At 43.3% G+C, this 27403-nt stretch overlaps 1 protein-coding gene across 2 annotated transcripts; it reads right to left on the bottom strand.

The window, feature by feature from the left end:
- Positions 1-27403, bottom strand: midn (midnolin). Of its 2 annotated transcripts, none has more exons than XM_028027626.1 (8): positions 27051-27403; positions 24836-25419; positions 23267-23354; positions 23073-23135; positions 12489-13040; positions 11615-11738; positions 11186-11500; positions 1-3782 (listed from the first exon to the last, which is right to left on the bottom strand). In XM_028027626.1, the coding sequence occupies exons 2-8, from the start codon at positions 25054-25056 to the stop codon at positions 3520-3522; spliced, it is 1626 nt and encodes a 541-aa protein (XP_027883427.1). In that variant the 5' UTR covers positions 25057-25419; positions 27051-27403; the 3' UTR covers positions 1-3519. The 2 variants fall into 2 exon arrangements, with proteins under 2 accessions (XP_027883427.1, XP_027883426.1); XM_028027625.1 differs by having other exon boundaries at positions 24836-25064.

The raw sequence follows: 27403 nt of genomic DNA, 5'->3' as shown, positions 1-27403 counted from the left end.
TTCTCATTTTGCTTTTTATTTATTTATTACCTAAAAAAAGAAAATGTTCTATCACAAGTCACACTGAAATGTATTGCTTAAGAAAAAAAAAATATATTCATGTCTTTTTTGTTTTTAAACCCTTTTTTCTCTTTTTTTGCGTTTTTTTTGTTTTTTTTTTACTTTTCCGAAACAAGTCTCGGTTTCCGTCATAATCCACCAAAAGAAACAAAAAGAAAAGCTTGTTTTCCGACACGAGCGTGAGCTGCGGCCCGTGCCCCGACAACCTTCTCCCCCACCGATTTTTTGTTTTGTTTGTTTTTCTTAAAAATGCACAAAGAAATACATAATTCACAGTTACCATTTTGGTTTCATAAATTAATACAGTCACACATGTGCTACACCGGTCTAGAGCTAGAACATTGTAAATTGTATTCTTGAAACCTGTTATTTTCAATAGTTGGCTACAAGAAAGAACAGGCAACTTAAATGATCAGGATTTCCACCAACGTACTGTCTCTTATTTATCCTCTCTGTAATGCTTTTTGTCATCATTTTTTTGTTTGTTTTGTTTCTTCTTTTTGAGTTTCACACAGAAGTGAGGCACACACAGAGTATATTTCATACATATACGTAAAAAAGAAAGAAAAAAAAAAAAAATCAGAATAAATAAAATTTGGGAGGGGCTCGGGGTTCATTTGTCTTTTAATAATTGTCATATCCATGGAAACAGGAAGTGCATGTAGTCTGGAGTCCTTACAGGACCTTTCTCATTCTGAGTCAGGACTGCTTCTTTCCGTCTAAGTACTGCTCGGAGGGACATGAGGTTCAAATAACAGAGCAACAAACATGGCAACACAATAAAGAAACGGGACAAAGCCCTTGTTTGAGGAATAACACCCACCACTGAATAGTACTGGCTTCGCTCAAACAGGATTCACCCCTAAAATCTATGACCGTCATGGCTGCGAATACTACAGTCACATATTAACCAATGAAAACGAGCTTCAATCGACACTGACACTGCAAGGGCAATTTTTAAGGCACAGAAGCCTTGACATAATAGAGACTCCACCAGCTAAAAGCACTAAACAACAAATGCCCAGTGTCCTCAGTGACAACAAAATGGTGCCTTGATGAAAAGTCCAACGACGATATCCACAGAAAGTTTAAAAAAAAAAAAAAAACAAACAACAAGAAAGAAAAGAAAAAACATTCCCATTGTCCCCAAATGTCTTTTTTTTTCTTCTTTTTTTTTAGTGAAAGGTAAGGCCACTTAAAAAATAAAAATAAAACAAAAACAAACAAAAACTATGAGGTTTACCCAAAAAAGGTAATCTCTCACTGCAATCTCTCGGAGTGCAATAGTGGTGTAGGGCGGTCAGTCAGACAGGCTGATAAACGATGCTTCTCTCGGGTGGATTTTGACAGACAGTTCTTTTAAATCCACCGGTCTGCTGGTTCCCCGCGGTCTCCACGCGAGCCTGTGTTGGCGATCGGGCTGGGAGGAGGAGGAGGAGGCTTGGCTAAACAGTTTTTGTCGGCTGTCTGGGTAACAAAAAGAAAAAAAAAAAAACAGTGCTTGGGGCGTTGAGAGAGAGAGAGGAAGAGAGTCATTTGCTCTTTTGCTCATCATCATCTTCATCATAACATAACAGGAATGTTCGAGGCCGAGCCACAACACGAGTTCATCTTCATCTGTTTTGGTTTTGCATTGTCACTCTTTAGCAGGACACTTTTTTTTTTTTCTTTAAACAAACATTAAAACGTTAGGTTACAAAAACCTAACCAACAAAAGCAGCATTGTTTCTTTTTTTTTTTCTCCACAAATTCATGCATGTTGTTAACCTTCATTACCAAAGCACCGCTTTGTATTTTCTCTTCCATCAATATATATAAAAAAGGATCTTTGTAATTTCACACCTTTGCATGCAAAGAAATGTCACCTTTTTCCCCCTGTAGCTTTGATTTTCTTTTTTTTCCCTCTTTTGTGTCGTTTTAAACTCCCATGTGTAGCAGCAAAGCTGTGAAAGGCCTAACCTGATATGACAATGGGTGTACTGGTCCAGGCACTAGATAATGATGCCAGAAAAAAATGACGCCGCTGCTCCTCCCTCTTTTGATAAAACTAGTGATAAAGGGCCTCAAACTTTAAGAGAGCCGCTTCGGTCAACCCACGCCTCCGCTGCGGCTGATTGACACGGCGTGAGGAGATCGTAGGATTTACTCAGGAGGTGACAACAAAACAATGGAATATTCTAAAAAAATAATAATAATAATAATAATAAAAATAGAAGCCAAACATACACACACACCCTCATAAACATTTGTAAATCATCACAGTTATGTACACAAACTCCCTCGGATAAGTCAATTCAGGTCTGCAAGACGTCAACCTGGGGCTGGATGATGGGGATCGCTCTGTATGGTTTGCTGTGGCGAGACGAGATAATTCCACAAATGGGCAAACAAATGGTTGAATGGATGCACATATTTGCTGACAGTCAACAACTTGATCAGTCAACAACGCAGAGGGCTGCTGTTTTTAGAAAACAGCAGATAGGAAGAGAAACAAAAATAGAGTTTTCTATCATATATTTTTTCTTTAAAGATTTTAAAATCCTCTAAAGCACTTTGTAATATTAATTCATTTTGTTCATTTATTAATCGTTCCTATCGATACCCTTTGTCACTGAGGTCAACATCAATACTTCAATAGTCATTTTCTTTTTTTTTTTTAAATTATTATTATTATTATTATTATTCTATTTCAGGCCCCAACACCACCTCCTCCCCCTTGCACATATTGACCAGCTGTTATAAATCAACATCATGTGCAAATAAACAAGTACTTTGAACTGTTATATGAAAACCTGAATGCTTTGTGAACAATGCTACATATTGTTGTTTTTTTTTGTTTATAAAATATAATATGCTTAAAAGTGGAAAAAAGAAAAAGAAAAAAGTTTAACCACTCCGTAACAGAGGAAAACAAAACTGGACTCCGATTGATTGGTTTTGAGAACAATAAGAATGCCCATCGGAATATTTCCACAGTCTCTGGTGCTCCTGTTTTGTTCATAAGTCCAGTGTGGATCTCTTCATTTCTGCCCAGAGTGCACTTAAAAAAAATGTAGGGAAAAAAAAAAATGTCTGAAAATACCACCACCACTCACTAAATTCTGCTTTGCTCAAGTGGAGATATGATCTGTGATATCACACCTCAAAAATAAAAGTCTTGTACACTGTAAAGTCCAGTTGTTTTGCCTGTAAAGTCCAAGCATCACACTGAAGTTCCTTTGCTATTGTTGCTGCTTTTCACAAGGTCAGCTGTGAAGGACAGAATGGGATTAGCGTCTGCAGGGGGGGGACAGGGAAGGGGTTGTTTCTCCCATGTGGCAGATAACAGTCACAAGGACAACTTTTCCTCTCCCCTCACCTCCTGCCAAGACACAGCCTTCATAATATAATTCCACATTAATCCCAAGAAACGCTTCACAAATTCTACGAATCTTCACGAAGAATGGGGGTGGAAAAGGTTCAGGCCATCACGTACTCGGACTTTAAGTCGGCTTTGACGTCGGGCTTCCAGACCGAGTCGTCAAAGTCCAGATCCAGGGAGCCCTCGCTGGACATGCTGCTGTTGCTGTTGCTACGCCCGGCCTTGCGGTTCGGCAGCCACTGGTAGGGCCCTCGCTGGTCCCGCCTGGCCTTCCGGCGCAGACGCTTCTGCTGCATCAGCAGCTGCAGACGTTCCACCTTGCAGCGAGTCGCTCGGTTCTCAGTCTGACGTATGCGGTCACCTGCGCAAAACAAAGGGGCACGTTAGTACTTCTGTTTGAGACTTGTATTGAGTAACTGGTGAAAAAAAAAAACAAGATCATGTAGTTTTTTTGTTCTTTTTAAACTGCTCAATAAATGCATTATAAGCGGAAGGTAGTGGTGCTCATTTATTATGCTGTTTGTCATTTATGGCGAAAAATTCTGGGTGATAAGAATTTTGATCCAAAACTGACAGAATGACTGGAAATGTTATGTTTACCATTTTCTCCACTTTGGTCCACAAGAGCATCAATAAATATCAGTAATTTTGGCAATATTATTAAATTCAGTCACTCTGTGCAGTTTAGTGATATAAGTCACACTTTTTTTTTAAGTAAGTGGTGTCATGAGGGCACCTATTTCAAATGAGAACGTTTTTCAAGAACAATATTTGTGTTTGAATGCTGTTCCAAGAACCCACAGCCATACAGTTACCTAAAAAATGAGTTACACATGGTTTTTTATAATACTCTTTATCGTTATCACAATAGTCCCACAAAATATCAAAATAAAGTCCAGATTGCCCAGCCCGATGGGTTATACACACATTATAAAACATATCTTAAAAGTTGTACAAAATTCTTGCACAAAACCAATTTCCTATTTTGAAATATCTAAAAAAGCCAATCCTGTTTTTTGATAATATTTCGTTAACATGTTTCGCTCCTTCCCTGTGTGTCTCAAACTTAAAAGCAGACACTCCATGGGGCTGACTGTTAAATCTTTTGGTTAACTTCCCATCAGCTTCCTCCCTCTGAGTGGGGAAACCATCCCCCCCCCCAGAACAGAATCTCCTTGAGAGCCATAAGCAGGGCCGATAAAGGTAAAAACACATGAAAGAGCCAGCACAGGCTCGTGGCTCCCTATGATATTTGCAAACACAATTAAGTATGACATGCTTCAGTGGGTGTGTGTTCTCCTAAGTGCATTTCTAGCTGTTGATGTGCCTATAGGAGACTCCAGTCTCCAGGGAGAGGTCTTACATTGCACTGCGAATGCTATCCCAACACCGGCCAAGTTGAGCCTAATTCCATTTATGCGTATATTCGGAGGGCTTAGAAGGAAGGGAAGGCAACCGCAATCTATTAGCTAGCTTCATTAGTATCTGTCTTGGAATTAAATAATTAAATATTGGGCTAGGATGTCAATAAACCGAAGCACAGCGGCCATCTCTGCCGTGCACGAGAACACACACAAGGACACACTGGAATCCGCATTACACAAACACACACACGCCCCCACAAGCCCACACGCACACACACACACACGATGTGTACTGTCATGCATGGCTATGGATGCACACAAGCACTTTCTCAAAAGGTCCACACACACCCCTACACACACACACCCATGGACACGGCACCAACAGGCGCAGTAGCTTTTAACGTGGATCGATGGCAAATTAAAAAGACCTATTGATTAAACCTTAGCTCTAGTGCAGTCATCCATCTCCAGCCCCGGACAACGCTATTGGCTTTCAATAGAAAATGCAAGCGAATGGAAATTGTAAGCGATGAGAGAGCGAGAAGCGAGAGAGAGAGACTAAAATAGTTCTTTTTTCTTCTATTTCTTTATTATAGCTCTAGCTTCCAAATCGCAGCTCGTTGAGTGCCCCCCTCTTCCTCCAAACATTGCGCCCTTTTTACCCCTTGGCTTGCCCCTCCCTCTCCAGTATCTTGGCCCATGTCTCCCCAGAGACAGCTAGGTAGGGCTGTGCGGAGAAGAGAAAGAGGTGGAGGGACGCAGCGAGGAGGGACAGCGGCGTGGGTTAAGGAATTCCTCCCACTGAGCCCGGGGGGATGGAATAAACGATGGAGGAAAAAGATGGAGGGTAAAGGATCAGCCGTAGGTGTCAGTTTGCAGAATCGATTATGGCCTCCTCTGCTTTCCCCCTCTCTATCGGAATGAATTCCGGTGTGGGCTTCATTTACCTCTTTTCTCTGATTTGCTTATCAGGTTGAGCAGTGCAAAGCATTTTCCCCTTCCGGGACTATTTATCATGCTATAGCAGTGTACACTTAAGTAAAGTGGTGAGAGGCTTTTGGAAAACTAGAAAAGGAGGCAACGAGTCAAAAAAGGTTAACGTCTTTACATTGCATTAGTCATACCATTTTTTTTTTTTTTATTCAATATGGTCAGCCCTGACACCAGCATGCATGTGCATCCAGATGCTGCACTTTGTCTGAGGACAATGTGTCACCCCTCGGGAACGAAGCCAGTACGCCAGAGGTGAGGGGTGGGTGAGGGGGGGATGGACGGCAATACATCCATTGTTCCTTCTGCACCATGTGATAGCCACAAACGTTGCTGCGAGGCTTTGTTCTCCTCACTGGTTCTCCCTTTGCCTCCTTATTATGTGCACAGACTAGTCTGAAGAGAAGCTGGCCGCACATAATGAAACAGCAGAAAGCCACTGTTTGCCTATGGACTTAAATCTGTTTCTCTGCACCAATTTGCTTCCCTTTACCTTGACAAGATAGTCCGTTAGTCTTCATCTTGGTTTCTAAAGGAGGGGGTACATCTGCTCTCATCTCAGCATTGCAGAAGGAAACACACACACACACATACACAGAGGGCAGTTTGGTGGGGCGGCAGGAGGTCTTGGCCTTTGGCTTGGCAAGAGTTCTGGGAATGTGCTTGGAGCACCACCAAACTGGTGTGTGTGTGCGTGTGTGAGCTTGGCCATTCATGAGCGTCACTACCGGAGCCCTGGGCGGCTGGGCCGGACACAACTGGCCGCAGGGATCTCCAGACTATGTTTATGACAGTAGGGCTATTATTAGGGCTGAATACAAAAAGAACAGACAATCCACGTAGCACAGGCACACACACACACACACGCAGATTGGCTCAGTCTGACTGGATGGGCTGGGGTTTGACGCAAGCACAATTGCACCCACAGAGAGATGACATAGGGTATAAATGGAAAGGAGAGATTTAGGGAACCCTTACCCAAACACAACCTTGTGTGACACAGGAAAGACAAACAAGGAAGCAACAATGGTTCCTTTTTTTAGAAATGCACCACCGGTATCAAACAGAGTACAGCTCAAGGGCACAGAGGAAGGAAATGCCAGTCTCTTTCCCTCTTTTATCATAACACCAGCCACACCAAAACCCCCTGAGCGGTCCATTCTCCCTCTCCAAAATGATCCTAGCCCGTCCCTTTGAAGCACGTTTCGTAAATATGCCAGACGTTGCAGAAAAAAATTAGAAAAACAGTCAAAGAGCAAAGAGGTGATCTATGAATAATCAATGCATCAGTCAGTTTCCCTTGCCTTTGAGCCCAGCCCAGCAACACAGCTAGGACTGAAGAAGGGGGGGGGGGGGATAGATGGTCCAGTGGGTGGGTAGAGTGGGTGGACGGAGGAGTAAGCAGGCAAAGAATGAAGAGAGAAAGGAAGAATAAAAAAAGGAAGAGGGCTGCAGCGTCCAGGACACAGAGGGAGATTAAAGGAGCTTCTCCTTCTATTGATTGTGTAAAGATTGGCCTTCATTTGCAGTTGTCTTATTGCTGTTGTTTGTTTGTTTGTTTTGATAAGTCTTGTGATCTTGCACAGAGAACATTGTGTTTGCTGAGCATCCAGGAAACCAGAGGAAGGAGCGAGGGAGGGGGGGAAGACAATGGAGGGGGGAAAAAACGAGGCCAGGAAAGGAGAGGAAGGGAGAATCACACTGCAGCAATATCTGCTTTGGTTTCAATCTAGTATTACTGACCGCACTCTCTCCATTGTAGGTGCAAATAAAATAAACAATTCATTTTCGAATTAAAGTGGTATAATAATGACCAGTAAGACATACATTTAAATGTATCTTAGACTATTATTGTAAGGGAAAAAAAACAGAGATGGATAAAAACAAACAAACAAACAAAACAAAACAATTGTTGACCACAACAATTACTTGTCAGGTTTTCAGATTAGTCAGCCTTAATTAGTCAGAGGGCCAGCTAAAAAAATATTTTAAAAAAAAATGTTTTTTTTTCTTTACCTGTGAACATACCAAGTATAAGTGCTACCAGGTTGAGATGGACTTTCTCTAGCCAAAAACAAAAACAAAACACTGGGACTACTGTTTTTGTAATGCTAGCTAGACATGCTGATAGTGATAGTAACAGAAGATTTATTGGTTATTAGTCAACATTGCTCCTACTTTGACGTGACAGGAAGCAAAAAGGTATTTTGAGCAATGTTCTTTGAGTTTCCTTTACCATAGTTCCTAAAAACCAGTTGAAATCAGCCAAAATCTCTACCAGAGAGTGACAGCTTTACAAAAAGCAGAGTTCAAAAATGTGCCTCAACGGTTTGATAATCCTATATGGAACTAAAAGCTATAGTTGGTATACCCAGTTCCACTCAGTAAAAAACAAAAAAATACTCAACCTGCAGAGATACATACTGAAGCAACCAATCAAAGCAGAGGTAATATGAGCATCCTGACAGCCAGTGAAAGGGCACTGACGGCCCTGCAGGGACACAAGCTCTTCAATGACTTTTAGACTTCATTTGCATTCCCTCCTTCTTCTCCTCTCCTTCCCGACTATGAAAGGGCAACTGATGTGCTTGGCTAGCTTTCCTGGATACCTCTGTGGCTGTGTAGAGTCGCTGGGGGCATTTGGTGAGTTTTAGTGGCGCATGTGCATCCCAGTGAATATTGGCTGGCGATGAGAGAGGAGTCAAGTTTGCTGGCAGAATGAGTACCATGTGGGTCATGGTTTTAAGTATAAGACTCAATAAGGTTAAGGGCAAAGAATCTTTCTCTGTCTCTGCCTCATTCACAGTCACCCTTCCTTTTCCCCTGCCTTGCCCTGTCTTAGCCTGCACGAAGTTAACATGAACTGACAAATCAAAAGGAGACAAGGGCAAGTTAAAGGATGTGGAAGACACACATGAGGGGGAAGGGAGCTGTTGGAGAACCTTTTAGAGCCAACTTTGCTTCTGCTTTGCCCAGTCTTTGTGTGCTCAGTTTGAACGAAAGCAGCTGTAGGGCTAAAAGGTACCATATAATCCCATGGGCCTCCCCTTCTCTGACCCACAATGGTCCAGCATGGTGCTCTATATACACCCCTCACACAATAGGATAGGGGGTGATCGACACTGAAGGTTGCAGGGCGGATGGTGGGGTCAGTCCATGCTACATAGCAAAGGAATTTAGCTTAACAATCAGTCTGCTAGACCATGCTAATGCCCTCCTGTTCAAACTCAACATGACTCCCATGTTGACAAATCCTCACAACTCAGCAGTTTTACACAGCGAGAGCGGAAAAGCTGGCTGCTTGTGTAAGCCCTGGGACTAACTGCATGTGAATGTGTTGAGATTTTTTTTTTCTACTCGTGAACTTGCAGCAGAAAGGGTAAAGACTCAAGAGACAGCCGAGCTAGGTGACATTTTCGAGAGGCTGCCTCAACCTGAGTTCGGCTATGTGCACATACTCGGGCAGATGAGAAGTGCACTTTTTCTTTAACTGGAGCTGAATGAATGAAGGTTCCTCTGAAGCGGAGTTAAGCTGGAGTGTTAAGTCCAGTAAGTCCTCCATCAATTGTCGAGTGATAAGATTGTCCTACAGAGCTCAGTCATTGGTTTGCTTGTAGCTTGTTATGTAGAATAGAAAACAAAGAGGCACATGGAGTCTGCCATTGTGTCACTAAGGTTTGTAATACTCAGCAAGTCAAGTCTGGCTCCTATTTCACCCTTAGCCTCTGGTTAAAACTTAACATTTGATATGGTTGATGGCAGAATATAAACACTCATAGGATAAGTAGCTCGGAGCTGTGGATTCAACAACCCTTGTTCTCCAGTCTCTCCTCCTTCTCTCACTGCTGTAGAGCTCACAAAGAAAATGCTTCTCAGGGCTGATTTTTGGAATAAGTCTATTTTTAAAGTCCAAATGAACACAGACAATGTATTGATGCACAACACAGACGTGGAAAGAGACGGGGCGAATAGGAGACGGACAGAGAGATGGATTCTACAGTCGGGGCTGTTTTTGTCAGCTAATAGGGAGAGGGGGCAGTGGCGTGGGTGGTTGAGTGCAGATGAAGTGACATGGCAAGAATAGGGAAAGGGGGAGGGGAAGAAAGGGCGGGGTGAGTATGGACAAGTGGGGAAGTGAAGGAATGGTCTTTTCTAAAATAGGAAAATAAGCCTGTGTTATTACAACTGTTCAGTGAACACTTCTGAAGGTACTCAGAGTATGGCAGTGGAATAGTGGTTAATCCCACTGATGCTGGGTTCAGTCTTTACAATAACTTTGAAGGTTCTTGTACAGCTTTCAAGCAGGGAACACACAACATGGGACAAAGCCAGAAGACAACAATGAATATGTATGTGTTTCTTTTTCAGTCAACAGAAAATATTAAACACTAAGCACTTTCTTTTAGGGCCCACCCAAAGAGGTCTATTCCACAATATGTGGTCATTGTCCACAAGATTCACTAGTGTTTCACTATGGAGTGGTTGAATTTCCTCAGCAGAAGATAAGGAAGCATTAGAAGACAATGCAGTTTTTCTCCACACAGTCAGTCTAACCTCACAACACTGCCTGAATGTTATCAGTTCTGGACATCTGTCAGACACTCAACATCCTGAGTGGCTGCTCAGAAAAAAGGGTTTGAAAACATCTAAGCTGTGCACCAGAATCGTATCATGTGCACTCCAACACCTGTCCTGGCCCAGCCCTCTTAAAACGAGAACCTGTCAAGGTTTGTCCGGCCCATGCATGTCCCAGCTGCAGCTCTTCTTTAGGACACAGGCTAAGTAACCCAAAGCCTAATCTAATCTAAACATAGCCCAGCCCAGGCTTGAAAAGGTAAACCTATCTCCTTAATGCACAAAAACAAAGCCAACTCTACTGACTGACAAGTGGAGCCAGACTGAACATGCCTGGAGAAGCTTGTATTGCATTACTAAGGAGACCCCCATCTCCTTTATTCACTTCCTCTTTTTGTAAACCCAAGAGACATATATTATTGTGTGTTCTTGTTCTTTAGTCAGAATTTTCAGTTCAACTACTGTCAGTATTTTAAAAGATAAAAATAAGCACATGAAGCACAGTGATGTAAAATCATCCCAAACAAACTGAGATACCCATGATGAGTTATGAGAACAGAAACAGAAAGACAGAGATGACAATGGATTTTTCATTTGATTGCGAAACAAGAACAGAGCTTTGCAAAAATGAGTGGCTGTATTGTCCATTTAACACAAATGTGCACACAGACATACTCCCCCAAAGCGGTGCCAAATGCAAGAACATCTGCTTCGTGAGGCCATTAGGGCGTTAAGGGACTAACAAAGACTCAGAGTAAGTAGGGGTGAGGGGTGTGCTTCTGTTTGTGTTTTTGACATGCTTAGATGAAAAGGTGTATGGAGAGGGCTCACTCACCAGGGGGTTTGCACATGCGGATCTGGCTCTGGCACTGCACCAGTGGATGAAGAGTTGGAGGAGGGCTGCCAGCAGGCACAGAGGTAGCTTTGGCAGAGAGGCCCGTCATCCCAGCAACTGGGGGTGAAGGAGGTGGTGAGGGGGATGGGGAGGTGGGCGACCCACACTGAGTCTGGTAACGGAGCTGGGTGAGGGAGGGGGGCATGCCCTGGTAGTGCCGAGTGGCACTCAGGAGGTCGTTGAGGATCTGCAGGATGGTACCGATATCACGTCTTGGACGCCCATTGCTGTCTTGGCAGTTAGGGTGCAAAGTGCCTGAGAGAGGAAGAAAGATAGAGAAAAGTTTTACAAAATGATGCACTATAACTTGTTTGACTTCATTTTGTGCAGCAAGCAAGATTTTCAGTGTGGAGCTCAATGTCTGTTTACCTGAAAAGGTCCCTGAGAAGACTCCGGGAGCATGGTTGACAAAGCTCTCAATAATGGCTCCAGGTTTTCGTGAGCGTGCTGAAGGACTAGAGCCACTGCCAGGGCTGTTGGTGCTGCAGTTAGCCTGAAGCAAAAACACAATAGAGACAAAAATTAAGTGTGAGTGTTTGTGAAATACACTTTCCACTTTATTACACAAGCAAATGTTTATATATGGGAGCTGTGAAAACCTTTTTAAAAATCCCTATATTTACATCATGAAAGCTTAGTTTACTATTCCACACAGTACCAGGTTACTTCAAACTTTGGCTTAATACATCTTGCCATTTTTTAGACGCCACCTTAGCTTTATTGCAATTATTTAATGCAAGTGAAACTGAACTGCTGACAAAAACCCCTTTGTGTGTAGTTCTATTTAAGAGAATGCATGTTGTACCGTAATGAGGAATAATCATATCTTCTTCCTTTTGTTAAATAGACATTGAGTTCACTGATATTTGTTTGCTTTCACTTTTCACAGCAGATCGCATGCAGGTCAAGAGAGTATGAACAGCACATTTCGCTGTTAAAGATTTTCTAAGTTAAATAAATTATCATAAAAGTTTATGACTGATGACTGACGGCAAAAAAGCGGTTTACTAAGTCACTCTATCTTTAGCCCTACAGCAGTTTGACTAAGCCAAAGATTCCTCTCCATTAGTCTGGTTGCTACATTGGAGAATTGAATATTTGTGTGCATGATAAAGTTTGTCTTACTATTTAATTATGACAAAATATGGATGAATTTAGTGTAGATGTAAGATAAGCCATAGATCTCTTCACAAAAAAATACTTAAATATAAAAGGGAAGAACATGCATTTCTTGGGGTCTTACCTCAGGGCACACAACCGGGGCTACAGGGCTGACCTGGCCAATGTCATGGCTGGGTTGACTGGAGGAGGGCTGGTGGTAGTGGTGATGGTGATGATGATGATGATGGTGTTGATGAGACGGAGAGCGGAAAAGTCCCCCGGGGATGTGAGATGGGCGAGGGGAGTGGGGTGGCGGAGTAGGGGGGCTACAGTGAGGGGAGGAGGGCGACTGGTGGTACATAGGAGGGAGCGGCTGGTGGTGCGTGTTTGGCAATGGGAAGGAAGGTGAGCCTGAGGAAGAGGAGGAGGAAGGGACAGGTTGGGGGCTAGGGTGATTGTGTGGTTGCTGGGGGTGGTGGTGGGGGGAGAGCGGGTGAATGTGGGGAACTCGGGATGGCTGCACTGTGGGCTGTCCTGTGGCGGCCTCTGTGTTTCCCCGGCTGATAAGGTGCCGGTGCTGGAGCTGGGGACCCCCAGATTGCTGTGCTGCCAACTGAAGCTGAACGAACATCATGTGGTCCCCTACACGCAGTGCCAGGGTGAGCGGGGAGCGGCCGGACAGGAAGTCACTGACCTGTATACACATAAACATAAAAACAGAAATTACTTTGAGTAATGTTTGCATTTTATGAGCCCTCTCAGTATGTTTTTCTCAAGTGAAGCAAACTGAATTAAAGTCCTTCATGGTAAATGAATATTTTTTTTGTCATAGATAGCATTTGAGTTAAACACAAAAGCGCTTTGAGCCCCTCTTCTCGTAGAGACACAGGCATACCACATTTAGACCACCGTCCAATCATTCACAGTTCTGTAACAGTGGACTATTTACTCCTGAATAAGGAGACCTATTGGAAAACACACAAACACACACAGACTCCACTCTTTGCTCTCCTCTAACTGCCTCTGGGTCCACTCTTAGTCAGCAGTGTCATTCAGCTCAGAGACAAAGGCCACCCTTCTGTCTGGCTTGTTGCCTGAAAAATCTGTCCCACGTTCAGGAAATACACCCCGCCTGCCTCTCAAGCACAGAATAGTCAATTGTCTGTGGATCTGCAGCGGATCTGGAAGTGCTGCCCATTTTTGGAATTCTGGCAACGATCAACAAGGGCCAAGTGTCGAGGTCTTCACTGACCCACCCATGGCCCGGATAGATGCACGCAACGGCTGATCTGTTAGGACTTGGCTTGGAAGCTTCATGCTAAATACCAAACATTCTGTGCTGAATGTGGCTTTTAAAGTCTGCGTCTTTTCAACGCGGAGTCATAAGGGGTCAGAAAGGTTCTTGGTCTTGAAGATTCAACAGTGATGACATCTAAAGCTGTTCCCAAACTAAAGCAAACAGAAACCACCCTTTACTAGCAAATACAAAGTGACACATTTATCCAAAAATATTTCAACAGTCCTTGCTGCCTGTGTGCTTTTAGGCCCAAGGGGGAAAGGAGTCAGAAACAACAATCTAAATAAGGGCAGAAAAGAGCATGGATTTTGGCAGGAGATGGAGAGGATGAAGGGCCATTCATTCTTGCTTGGCCTTTGTACTATGTACATTTTTCAACGTTACTTCTAAGATCTTGGCAACGGTTAACCCCAAAATCACCAGCCTGTCCTCAAAAAGAACTCTCCATTTTCTTGTGCTTATTTATTTCTCTATCGACCGCGACTCCTGTATTGCCAGGGTGACCTTTAGACATCGCTATTGACATGGTGAGGGGGAAAAGCAGATGGAAAACGAGAGGATAGACAACTAAAAGATCTGAGCGAGTTGAGATGATATGATGGCTGAAGTTCAAATACCAAAGTAGCAAAAAAAAATTATTATTCAGGAGGTCCCAGTACAAACATAACTAAGGTTTCCTTTCTTTTCTGAATGCAAACTCAGCTGCTGATGGATTGTTGATATAGTCCACACCCACAATGATTACCGCAGCATGGTAAGGCAACAAACTCAGCAGGCGTAAGGTGTGGTGTGAAGTGAGGAGGAGGGCAGGGTGGGGCAGGGTATTGCATGAAACTCTCTCTATACACCAAAGGTTGCCTGATAGAAAGGAGGCGTGTGTATGTATGCGACTCAAAGGGGGAGGCAGAATCCAAAGGTCGTGGGGGGGGAGGGGAGAGAAAGAAAAAAGAACAGGCCTGACTAAGGCAGTGACTGACAGCTGTCAGGAGAGAGTCAACAGTCAGCCAACACTACGTCAAAGACCCCAAGGGAGACCACAAAACAAGCACAGAGAAAAGCATGTGGGGGGTTGGTGCTATTGCTAATGAGTGAGTATTTCTCTCTGCTCCTGATCACACCTCTCATTCTACACATGCATACAGTATTCATATTGATTCTAAACTCCACCCGAGACATTTAATTGAGAAATCAGAAAAACTAACAACTGTTACTACAAAAAACACGTGCAAAACTCAGTGCTAAAGTAGAAGGTTGTGAGAGTAATGAACTTTACCTACACCTGTATCTGGGTGTGTGAGCATCAGACAAAAGAGAGTGCATTTGGCAATCTCTTCCCCGAAAGGATCATGTGAAATTAGGACTCCTACGTATTTATCATGACAATAGCCTATGATTTTCCAGGCTCATATTTTTAGAGATTGGAATGATTTTCATCCAATTACCTATGTACACCAATACAAAACTTTATGAGTTTATGACAGACTTATAAAGCATGGATGTATAAACACAATATTTCTAAAATACGATAGAGTCTTAGAAACACAAATTTCTAAACTCTCCCAGGTCTGGAAAATATTTCAATCCAAAATCATTGTTTAGGAACATTTAAAGGTGCCAAGACTAAACAGGGTATTTGCTTTAGAACTTTGTTTTTTCTGTGTGAGGGTGTGCAAGCAAAGGCAAAAAAGAAAGTGACAAAAAAGACATGACAGTGAGTGACAGCAGGAGAAACAAAGAGGAGGCTTGATTACCCTTATAATAACTAGTGTGGATTATTCAAAACCACCAAGATGAAAATCATGTACTCCCACTGAGCTCACAATACCACATGGCAGGCTTCAAATTAGCCTCCAAGCGAGGCAAGCTTTCTTCCTCGCACCTCGTTAGTTTTTTCCTTCTTCTCCTTCTTTTCCCTCCTCCATTCGATTTTTGACACTCACAAGTCTCAGCCATCAAGTCATGAAGTCAAATTAGAAGTCGCTTGCACAGCCCGTGTTAGATCTCACATGCATGTGAGCTAAATGTGTGTAACACTGAATGTGACTCATTTGGGGTCTCTGCAGATACAAATGCCACCAACCACAACCTCGGCTTCAGGCAAGCAACTAAAAGGCCACAAACCCACATAAACATCCACGTCTCATTAGAAGGGAAAATGACAGGGAACATCTCGATGACTATCTGATTGGCAGCTCATATCTCTGCGGTCATCTTCCACATTCCCCCAGAAGATAAACACAAAGAGCCACATTGAAACCTTCAGGTGTGAAATTCCTCTCCTGAAAACATGCCGTTTCCCCAACAATTCTTAGACCCCCAGAAAAGAAAATATAAGAGAAGGGCAAATGGTCTGTGTTGCGCTGAGCTGTGGAGTGGAACACCTGAAATAGTTCTTATCTCTTAAGGGATGGGAGGAGGCGGAAGATGTTACAGCCTGCCTGCCAGAGGCTAGATTGGCAAGCGATCGTGTAACAACAAGCCTTTTCCAGACGGACAGAGACTAAGAGAGAAACAAGAGGAGGAAATGTGTTGGAGAGTATGTCTATATGTCTGTATGAGAGAAAGATGGTAGATGGGAGGGAGTGGGGCTCTCTGGCGCTGGAGAGTTGGCTAGTAAATGATTCCCAGTGGTCTCGGCTAGCAGCTCAGCTCCAGTCCAAACATGCCTGTCTGCTCTCTAGAGCCCAGCCAAGACAGCTAATGTAGCTGGCCACCGCTGACGTCAGGACCAACACTAGATAGGCTTTCTAGACATTACAGGCAAACAAAAGAGAGTTTTGTTTTTGCTGGTTTTTCAGCTTCTAACCATCCGCCACCTTTCTTTTAGGTTCAACTTTTGCCATTTTATAGGAAAGGCACAATGACTGCTGGTCTCTTAGCCATTATGTAACTTTGAAGTTTTGGTAGACCCCTATTTCTCTAGGTATAAAGTGAAGACATCTATTGTTGGACTTTTCCTATATACCAAATATGAGTTAATATCCACCAGGGGCATGTTCTGTACCGGTTTGGCAACTGACAAGTTCAAATAAATCTCTACACTCCACACAGTGTTCTGTAAGTGTTCAATAAATAATATTTACTAGCAGGAAGAATTGGATTAGAATGAGAAGAATTAGAATTGTTCTGATTTAATCAGGGTTGCTAAAATTCAGCTGGTAAGAATGGTCACCAGAACCAAGATAAATGAAAATAGAGTATTATGAAGTTTTCAGAAGTCATTTTAGCTGTTTATAACTGTTTACCTCCACAAATTATAAAATGACATGGCTACAAACAAAAATAAATTGATATATAGAGGTTTGAATACACAGCTATAACATGACATACATGTTTACAGGTAAGAACTGGAGACAGGAAGTGCCACAATGACCAATTGGAGGTAGAAAATGTAGGTATAAATTCGAAAAGATAGACAGACTTTAACCACTAAAAGACAAGGAAGGTGGAGGGCCCCTCTGAGACAAAGGAATCCATCATCGTGCTCAAAAGGCTGCAATGACAGAAGTGGCATGCAAAAAAATTAAGGAGCTGGCTACCAAGCCAGTCCCATCAATCCCTCAGTTTCATCACTGCCGGCCAGAACGACGTATTTTGTTTAGCAGGAGGCGTTGGTTGCCATGCACCGAATGGGAAGAATATGATAAGGGGCAGTTTGGAGGGATGAGTAGTGGAGACAAGATGGAGGAGAGGGAGAGGAGGGGAAAAGGTGGTATGAGGGACAGACAGTACCAGGATGGTGAAGGGGGGATGGAGGATGCGGGCAATGGGGGTAGGGTGTCAGAGTGGTAGAGGGTGATGAAATATTCAGCGAGAGTGTGCCTCTGGCTCCCACCCCCTTTTTTTTTCCCTTTCGACATCTCTGCCTGACAGTTTTATTTATTGGGGTCCCTGTGGTTCAAGGAACTCATTTGCAGTCGTTCTTCCTTTGCACACTAAGCGAAGTAAGGCAGAGAGATAAGGACTGAGGGAGGAAGAGAGAGGCTGAGAGTCTAAAAGAGGCTGGGAGGGAGGTGGTGGGGGATGGAGCGTGCTGGCAGCTCTGAGCTGACATTCATGAACAACTGAGCAGCTTTGTGTCAGAGAAAAGAGGATAGAGGATTGGAAGGCGGGACAGGAGGGGGTTGGAGGGAGGGAAGTCACAAGAGAAGGAAGCCGGTTTCTCCAGCCACATTTCGGTTCCAATCCAGCTGCTCACCTGTCGAACGACAAGGTGAAAGGTAAGCTTCAAAAAGCTGCTTACTAACCTGCCCATCGGCCTAGATGGTTTGATCGCACCAGGACACTATTGATAGTCTCTGAGCAGACACACAAGCTAAAGATGCAATAACAGGCTCTTGAAAGAGACAAGAAAAAAAATCAATGAGTTGCACCATGCCCTAAATCCTAAAGGTAGCCAGGAGGGGGTAGAAGGCTCCTGAATGGGTATATTGGAAAGATAGCTGTCTGTAATACGGTCTGATAAGAAACAGACAATGTGATCAATAAGTAATGTCCAGCTCACTTCCAGAGAATTTATTCACCTGAGTTAAAAGAGAGCCTAGACTGGCAAAGTTCAAAACAATCAAGTTCATGCAAATAGTGCACCATATACAGTACTTGATTTAAACTAACCACGACCCTAGAATTGACAAAACAAAATGATCACAATTGCTGTTGTGAGGATGTGGATACAGTTAACAACAACATATGCTGCAAATGAAGGTAAAGATACGAAAGAAAAAGTTAAGGGAAAGACAGTGAGGGAATAGGGATACAGGAAGTCAACAAAGCAGTGCAGAAACAGCTGTGATGCATCCGTGAAGAATGCTTAAGTCTTTCCAAAACTTCCTCTTTCAAAATCTCTTCGTAAAAACCTCAGTCACTTTGACCTATGCTTGTCTGTTTCAGACTGGGAGCTTTAAATATGGGTGGTGGCTATAAGACCTGATATTCCTGGCCTCCATCCTCCCACACAGTAGCCACACTAGTCACGATGCCTGCTACTCCAATCACAAAAGCACCGTGTCACAGAGGAATGGAAAACAATGACAGTCACGACTCGAACATAGGCAAATAAGACTCCCCTGGCCGCTCAACGAGGGAACACACAAAGATAAAGACATTAAAAATGAATGTTGGCACATGCGTACGCCCACATAAGCCCAATGCGACCAGATGCATGTGTACAATAGGACAATGAAATTCACAGCAAAATCCACCTCTCTCTTGATTGCCCCACAACACACCTTGATTCCCTAAGCTCATTCCAACATCTTCCTTCGACTGTGTGTTTAAGCAATACAAAAGGGATTACACAGGTGCAAAAATACTGTGTGATCAGCTTATTAATGCAATTTTCAAGGCCAGGATTTACATGAGAAGGGACTGAATGGGCCTTCAGATCAGCATTGTCTTTTCTTCCGTATACAATTTGATTTAGACATCCAGTAACAAATTAATTTCTGTAGCTTTCATTGATAGAACAAAGAAAGCAAATTATCATTGTAGAGACCAAAGACTCTTTCTCTTAAGCTACAGGCATAAAAAAATGCTTCTTTTTTTTACTTCAATGATGGCAAAAGGACACGGGGATCTTGTCACACTGGCCATTGGACTCAGTTGGTAATTTTTCAATTCTTTGCACTCAGAAATCCTCAATGCAATTACTCTCCAATGATTTCCAGTAGAGCCAATAGGGTTGATTAACTAGCATGTAGATAAGGTGGTGCACAGGTAGCAAGACTGGAAAGAGAAACATATCGACCATGTGCATTGAGCTGTTTTACAAACAGCCTCGAACCGAGACATAAACAGTCACAGGTACACAAATCTTTCTGTATGTTACGGCCTTTATTGCCCAACGGCATGTGTAGTCATCTCATCAACTATCCCCAATATTCCAGGGTATACCATACACAAACACAGCTGGACGTATTACTGAATGACTCGTCCAGACCTCTTCCCTTTCATCTCCCCTCCACCTGTCATGTCGACTTTGGCACTCCCTGAGGGATGCAGAGCGCAGGAAATTAGGTAAGGGTGACTCAGAGGTAACTGCAGACAGATTGTTAGGTCTTTTTAGTTTGCATCTGTCTGATTGCAGGGACAATGGCAAAGCTGAGCTCCATCCGTGGTTACTTGAGTGAGACAAAGATGAGAGGGAACCGTGGGTTTGTGGGGAGAAGGCGGGGGGAGCATAAGGACGAGAGGTGCCTGTCAATGGGAGCGAGAGAGGAAAAGTAGAGCAGATATGTAACAGTGTATTCTACTGGGACATATGGAATGACAGCACACAGCTTCCTCCTTCAGCAATCTGTGCGCAAAATTTTGTCAATTTGCAGCCAGCTGAGCATCACTCCAGTTGGGCAGGGCATTGATTCTGAAATCAGGATGCACCACTCTCGCTTGACTCGGCGACAGCAGCCAATGCATGCATGAAGTATAAGCAAGGACCGTGGGGTTACAGCTCATCTTAAAGAGTGACTCAAGCATTGATGGTTTGTGAGCTGGGCAGTTTGGTGCTGATGCTTTAAGACAGGGACAAAGAGATGACTAAATGGGGGAAGTGCATTTGGAGGGGGATGGTGAGGGTGATGGCTGCCCGCCTGGTTGGCTTTTATTCGAGCATCAACGTGCATCAATGAGCAAATAGTCTCTGTGTTTCAAAAGTAACACAAATTTTTTTTTGTTTCTGTCAACTGCAATAATCAATAAAAGATGAAATTATGTCACTGCTTGAGCTCCCTTCATGTTACTTGACTGGCTGCTATACAAGTATACGTTCGCTTTATTATATGGTTCAGGTTTTTTATTACAAAGATCGTAAATCCTACTAAGTACATCCTTTCAATTCAGATCTGTGAGTGTAAATATAAGCTGTACACACAATGTCTCCTTAGCAGACAGAAGGAGAAGAAAGTAGTGCAGGCGAGCGTATTCTGATGGGCTGTCAGGAGTCAGTGGCTTAATACAGCTTAGATGTCATGAAAAAAAGGTCCTAGTTGATGCCAGACGAGGAATTAAGGCAGCTAAAGAAGCCAGCCATCATGGCCAAACAGAGGCAGCTACAGCCAAACTTGCAAACCGCAGCACATTTAAATTATAGGGCCTTGAGAGAGCTGTTAAGCAGGAACAAGAGAGGGAGAAGGAGAAAATGGGGGACACTGGGGAGAAAAACATAATTTCGATAATTACCAGATCTCGACTTCCATAAAACATTTTCCCTATAACGTGACACACACACACACACACATTCCTCAGACAAATCAGCATGTTCTAGCAAGCTGCTTTCCTAGCGATATAGCCGCTAGCCGGGGACATCTAATCCAGATAAAGGAGAACACATGAGGTGATCCACCCAGTCCATATTCCATGAACACACATTTCCTGGAAAAACAGTCAAACTTGAAACGGGACCTCACTTAACCAGAGAGACATTTAGAAAGATAAGTGCTTAAATAAAGGGGGTCTGCGGGTTTATGTCCACTTCATCTGCGACTACCAAAAACCACTCTGAATCACCCGGAGGCTATTTTTAGGTGTTTAGGGATATCAGTTACCATGTCAGACACTTTTAAAAAGCTAAGTGCATTGATTGATTTTTGATAGCCCGCCCCCCACCCCGAGTTAGAAGGAAGAAAGGAAATGAGGGAGAGCTTTTGTGCTCCTATTTTCTAATCTTACCCCGTATCACTAATCTCCCCACCATCTAGAGCATTCCATTTTGCTGCATGAATTATAAATTCAATCAATTTCTCAGGATATGAACACACAAAAGCAGTGTTAGGCCTTTTCGTGAACTTTCCCACTCATTTTAATATGATTCACACGCTGCTCTTTATTGTCACAGTCCTCTTATGCAGGACTACAATCAGCATATGAATCTGGAAGTAATGTAAACGGTAAGCAGTTCTTAAGAAAAAGTGTATCTGACTCATAACGAATCTTAGCGAAATAGGGTTACGACTCAGACGACAGGCAAAGTGAGGAAGTTGCTGTTCTGGGTTGGCAGTTGAATTATCATCTACATCTGGTAAAAAAAACATATATATATATATATATATATATACATATATATATATATATATATATATATATGCGTGTGTGGGGTTTTTTCTTCTTCTTTTTTATTGACGGGCAAGGCTTACTTCCAGCACACCAGTGCTAAAACAAAAAAAAAACACCACACACACATAGAGCGACATGTCCACACACCTACACACATGCAGTCATCTGCTGTCAGCGCTACGAGGCGCATGCTGAGTTCACACACAGACGACGAGGCCAGGATTTCCATCATAAAATTATCAGGGAGGCCATAGTGAACCACAGCTTGCTATCTCTGAGCAGTCTGCATCCTCCGATAAAAATTCTGACTGAGTGCAGGTCGGCGTCGTTCACTGGACAAAACCTTGCACACCCGAGTGCTCAGTTTCACCATCGGTTTGACATCACACTGATGCAGTTACGTACGTCTCACCGTTGCCCAACACCGCCAATAGGAAGTGGATGTGAGTCAGTCAGTCAGCTGCACACAGCTTCACACGTCACAATGTTGTTTAAGTGTGTTCGGCCTTATCATCTCTTTTCTCGCCAAGTTTCTTTCTGTGGCCGATGCAAAGCCTTTTTTTTTCTGCTTTACTCTCACTATTGATCATTTCAGTGAGTCATATCACACTGACTCAAATACATACTGTATTTAATAAGGCCTAAAGAGCTGTTTCACTGTAAGTGCAGGGTGTGGGCCCATCTTAGGACATATATGCATGCGCGGCTTCCAGGAACCCTATGCTAATACAGAATGAGAAGGCTGCCATCTGATGATCCAGCACTCTGTTTATGAGTGAGTGAGACTACAGTATACTCAATTGCCATGCAGCCTCAGCACACTTCCTGGAAACTAGCCAGTATGCGTGCGTGTATGTGCGCGTGTGCATCTGTGTGTCTGTTAAGTCCGTGAAATACAGAAGAAGTGGAGAGAGAGATTGTAGAAATAGAAACATGAAAGTGAGCATCAGGCTTCTTATGCGCTCACAAATAAGTCTTTTTGTGTGTAGTTTACTCTCTGATAGCCTCTCGCAGCAGCGTGCATGCACACCTCAACGCACACGCGCACACACACGCTATCGCAGACGTTACTAGGATACAGAAGGGTGTTGCTGCTTATTATATCCCAACAGCTCACACAGGACGCCTAGCTTGGCTTGTTTAGGGGGCCAAAATTAAACAATTGAAACATCATTGTGCAGCGTTGCACAGCTTGTATCAAATTAAGTAATTTCTGAACACAGCTAACTACAGTTAAAACTCTTAAAAAAAACAACAAAAAGAAACAAAGGGGCACAAAACATCCAGATTTTGAGAAAGCTCATAAGCAGAGAGAACAATAAATATAAAAATCTGTTAATTTACAACGTTCTTATAATTCAAAGCAAACAACTTCCTTACCTGAGTTTCTGTTAGACTCTCCAAGGCTTGCATTACTGACTGCTCTGGTCTTGATGCCTGAGACTGCACAGAAATAAAAAAGACATTTATGATTTATGTAAGCAGATGTATTTTTGCAGCTTTTAAATAAACTGAATGTGCTTTCTCTAATTTTATTCCAAGCTAAACCAAAATAACATTAGGACGAGGCTTACCATTAATCCTGCTTCGACTGTTGGTACAAGTGTTAACTTGCTCCCATCAGAGATGCCTAGATCCTGGAGTTTGCCTGAACTTAGTCGCCTGCAGGGTTACACAGATCGAGATAATTAGACTGTGCTGACAGTATCTTCTCTCTCTATAGACACCCAAACACCCCTCAGCAAGGAGTGCTTGGGGGACTTCGGGGGTGTTAGGCAGACTTCAAAACTAGTTTGGAAAAGAGCCGTGGGTGAAAAGCTTCATGAAAGAGATGTATTGATTGGGCTGTCATTTTTCAATTTCGACTATAGTGCAGCTTGACAAGTGCTCGCAGTGGATATTTGGCACTGCTGCCACTTGCCTAAGTGGAGGTAAGTACTTTCTTCTGGCTGTGCGAACAGGCAGAACAAACTGCAAAAGCTGTGACAAGAAACAAATGGCTCCACAACGCAGTTTTATGATTGGTGGCTTAAACAATTTTACAATTTTAGATTTTAGACAACCACACATCCCAAAATGGGTTTTCTTCATTCTGCACTTTGATGTTTGTTGCAGAACAGGAGCAGCCATACCTGCTCCAAAATATTGTTTCCCTGTAGATTGCGACACCCCACGAACACACTATTCATGTGTTGCTCTTCTTCTTCCCCAAGCAAAGGATACTTAGGACAGCCTGCTGCACATGCATAACCCAAATGTTACCCCGTGCAGCTGAACAAAGGCCGGCAGAGCCGGCTTTGCAGTAGGCCTACACTTCTGAGGCGCAAGAGGAGATTAAGAAGGGGGTGTTCAGGTTTTAAAGGATGATGTGATTTATAGGGTGATTACAATAGGTAGGAGGGGAAACAGATCGAAAAACAATGCCAACTGTTTGCATGTAAAGCAACCCCCCTTTCCAGTTTTGAAATAACGCCACCTGCGCTGCCTTTCGCTTGTTTAAGTTGCAGAGCGTTTGAGAGCTTTAGTCTTAAATAACAAAAGGGTTAACTATTCCTTCTCCCTTGCAGGCCTGCTTTAATACTGCTATGGCTGCAGTTCCTGAGTATTCAACAATACTCTAGCCAGTCGATCCCACTACATTATTATCCCAAATGTGAGTGTTGTTAAGCATCTTATCAATGTCCGCTGCCACATACGTGAAACTCCTCTTATGAATGCATGTTTTGATTCATACAGCAGAGCTACAGAGCCATGCTTTCTGCATTTGAATCAATCCAACTCTGCAGATTTCATCTCCCAACAGTCCTCACGCAGTTTTAGCAACGTTGTGCTAAAACTCACTCAGCAGTTTAATATGAACGCTTTTCATGTACAAGAAGACCACCGCAGGCAAGGTTACTCCTGCTATTCTTTCTGTGTGGACCGGGCAAAAAAAAAAAAAAAAAAAAATCACCTGAGCATGAAAGGGTTAATGCAACAAATGTGCCCATCTTAAAACTGCAGAATACTGTTAGGGCTGGTGATGTCAGTGCGCGTAAAGAGAGGTTTCTTAAAGGAAAATACCACATAGAAATCGCGAGATCGTTATCCTACACAATGCATTCTGTTAAAACACCACCGTCCACCTTGCACGATTTACTCACGTTTCTTTGTGCAGCAGAGCGAGTCTCTCTTTGGGTACTTTGAGTCTTTGCGAGAGCCTTCTCTTCAGTCCCTCCACGGTCTCCTCCTGGGGCAGGGAGAGCTCGAAGCGTGTGCCGGTGGTGGAGTGGATGTACAGATTCATGGAGGGTTCAGCCGGGACGGCCTCGCAGGACGAAGTCCCGCGACTGGTGCAGCTCCGGGCGCTAGGATGCTGGTCCATTCGATAACCTGTGCTCGGAGACGGCGGGGGGGAAGGGACGGGAAGGGAGGAGGGAGGGAAGACAAGACGAGCAAGAGTCGGGATGAAGAAAGGGTTTAGGAGGAGGAAGCGGAATCCGTCGCTTCGACTATCGTCTCTTGGAAGGCAGCATTCAGAGCTTTCTGTCTATTAACTCTTCCGTGCGTCCTCCGGGCGTCAGAATAAAACCAAGTCCGGTCGATTTCATGAGAACGTCCCCGCAGGAAATCGACTAACACTGCAGAGTGGCTTTTCTCTTTTTTGCTTGATCTCCTTATTTAAATCTCCTTGCAGCGGTTTTTTTTCTTCTTTTCTTTCCAAGTTGCAAGCAAGTCTTCCGAAATGCTACATTGGGCAAAAGCCAAACAGAAACGGAATTATATTGTCAGCAAAACAAAACAAAAAAAAATGTAGGCGATCGTATGTAATAACCTTGAAAAATGCGAGGTTTGATTAGAAAAAAAAATTACTAGTAATAAACTCCTTCTGAATGTTAACTGAGGTTGCTGCAACCTTCAGAGGAGCGGAGCTGCAAGCCCTGTTCGGCTTAGAAGCGAGAGGCTCTCCGCAGCGCTCTCAAACCTACAGCAGCCCCAGTGGATGTACCGACAATGAACATTGTCACAAAGTATCCCACTTCCACCATCGACGAAAATCCGCCCACAACCCCCGGAGCGACCGAGCCAATCGCGGCAGAGCTCTTTCAGGACGCTGCTGATGTCGGCCAATTAAAATGTGAGATCCACACCCACGTGGAGGGCAGACGAGTTTAGGCCATTCATAATAAATTACAGCATAGAACAAAGTATGTGCCCACACCGCAGAAGCTCAAAGCTGCTTGTCCGTGTTCCTTTAAATCTACCAAGGCAGAGGAGGGTTGGAATAATATGTTTATATCAATGATTACCGGCTTAACTAACTGGTACTCACACTTTCTATTATTTTCAAATTTCTCAGCATTAATTTCTAAACAGACTGCGTGTGAGGGGGAACTGTGCGACACGCTCAAAATTGCACTTCTCAAAAATAACTACTCATCAGAGTGCAGACTACTATTCTGAAGCACCATACTGTAAAAGTATCAGTATTAAAGATAAAGTTTCTGGCAGTTTTTGGGGTTTTTTTCTTTCAGGTAGCGCTATCTACTTTAAATGTCTGTTGCAAACCGTAACGACCTGTTTTCAGCAAGTCTTATCAGATATACTGTAATATTTATAGAACTTCCCCCATGAGCCCAGAAGCATGCAGTCGTGCGGCATCACTAAAACGGCCGAGAATATTATGCAAATGTCCACATTGTAAACAATCAGCTATTCCCGTAGGGAACAAGGATACCACGTAACTCATAATGGGTCCTGTATTTATCCCACGTGTTCCAGCGAAAAGAAACCGGAATACGGCAGCCAATTGAGCATGTTCGTGCAAGATGTTACATCATGCACTGCTCCAATCACCTTTTGTGATCCTCTACTCTTAATTTGAAAAAAAAGAAGGGAAATGTGTCATAGAACACTTGGAGGTATATTTACTTAAGAGACGTCGACCCGCCTTCAGAGTAAAAAGAAGATCTCTGGGCAAACTGACATTAAAGAAGATACTCAGTCGCCCCCTAGTGGAATAGGCTTCCACAATAAAAACCTGCAGTCGTGCCATTCATTCTTTAGTAAACTAATATTATCAGTAAACTTATCATATATATATATATATATATATAGTTTCCTCCCTGATGTGTAGTGTAGCATACTTAGTTTTCACTTTTAAGTATCACGATACAAGGAGACAATTATCCTTCTATGTGCATGATGACACATCTCAAGTTCAAAGTGTAATTTACGACGAAATAAACTAGTTGCGTTGTTAGAATTTACACGAGGAAGGTTGACCCTTTCTATATAGTACAAAGCCCGAGTCAAGCTTTTCTGAAACTTCTCAACCACAGGCAAACTTTCTAAAAAATGTTAGAATTGCGTACTTACCAATTATTGTGGCGAAAACTGTAAAGCTTCGCTGGGAATTGAGCTGAGTTCCAGTCTGTTCCCCCAGCTTTGGTGTGTACGGCAAAACCAAACTCTTAGATAAATCCAAAACAATTTGAATATCCTCCACAACAGTTTTGTATCTCTTAGCTCTCCGTATTTCGCTGGCTGCTGTGTGTCCCAGCGCGCCTCTTCACGCACTTTAATAGCAGTCCGGGAAGTCTTGACCAATAGCAGCGGATATGTCCCAATGCGTCCGGCTGTTCTTGGTACGCCGGTGTGTTTCTCGGTGATAACAGCGTAGCCGGGAAGGTGAGACTCCTCTTTAAACCGGCTCCGTTCGGATATGGGTG

The sequence above is a fragment of the Xiphophorus couchianus genome, chromosome 9, assembly GCF_001444195.1.
Source record: "Xiphophorus couchianus chromosome 9, X_couchianus-1.0, whole genome shotgun sequence".
Taxonomy (NCBI): Eukaryota; Metazoa; Chordata; class Actinopteri; order Cyprinodontiformes; family Poeciliidae; genus Xiphophorus; species Xiphophorus couchianus.
This window is presented reverse-complemented; position numbering and strand designations above follow the sequence as displayed.

What these genes read in the sequence shown, in the direction of transcription:
- midn (XM_028027626.1), bottom strand. Translation starts at nt 25,056, where the DNA reads ATGGACCAGCATCCTAGCGCCCGGAGCTGCACCAGTCGCGGGACTTCG. An exon ending in CCCCGGTTGTGTGCCCTGAG is followed by an intron (nt 11,739 to 12,488) that starts GTAAGACCCCAA and finishes TTTTTGCTTCAG; the next exon opens with GCTAACTGCAGCACCAACAG. An exon ending in CTTCTCAGGGACCTTTTCAG is followed by an intron (nt 11,501 to 11,614) that starts GTAAACAGACAT and finishes TTCCTCTCTCAG; the next exon opens with GCACTTTGCACCCTAACTGC.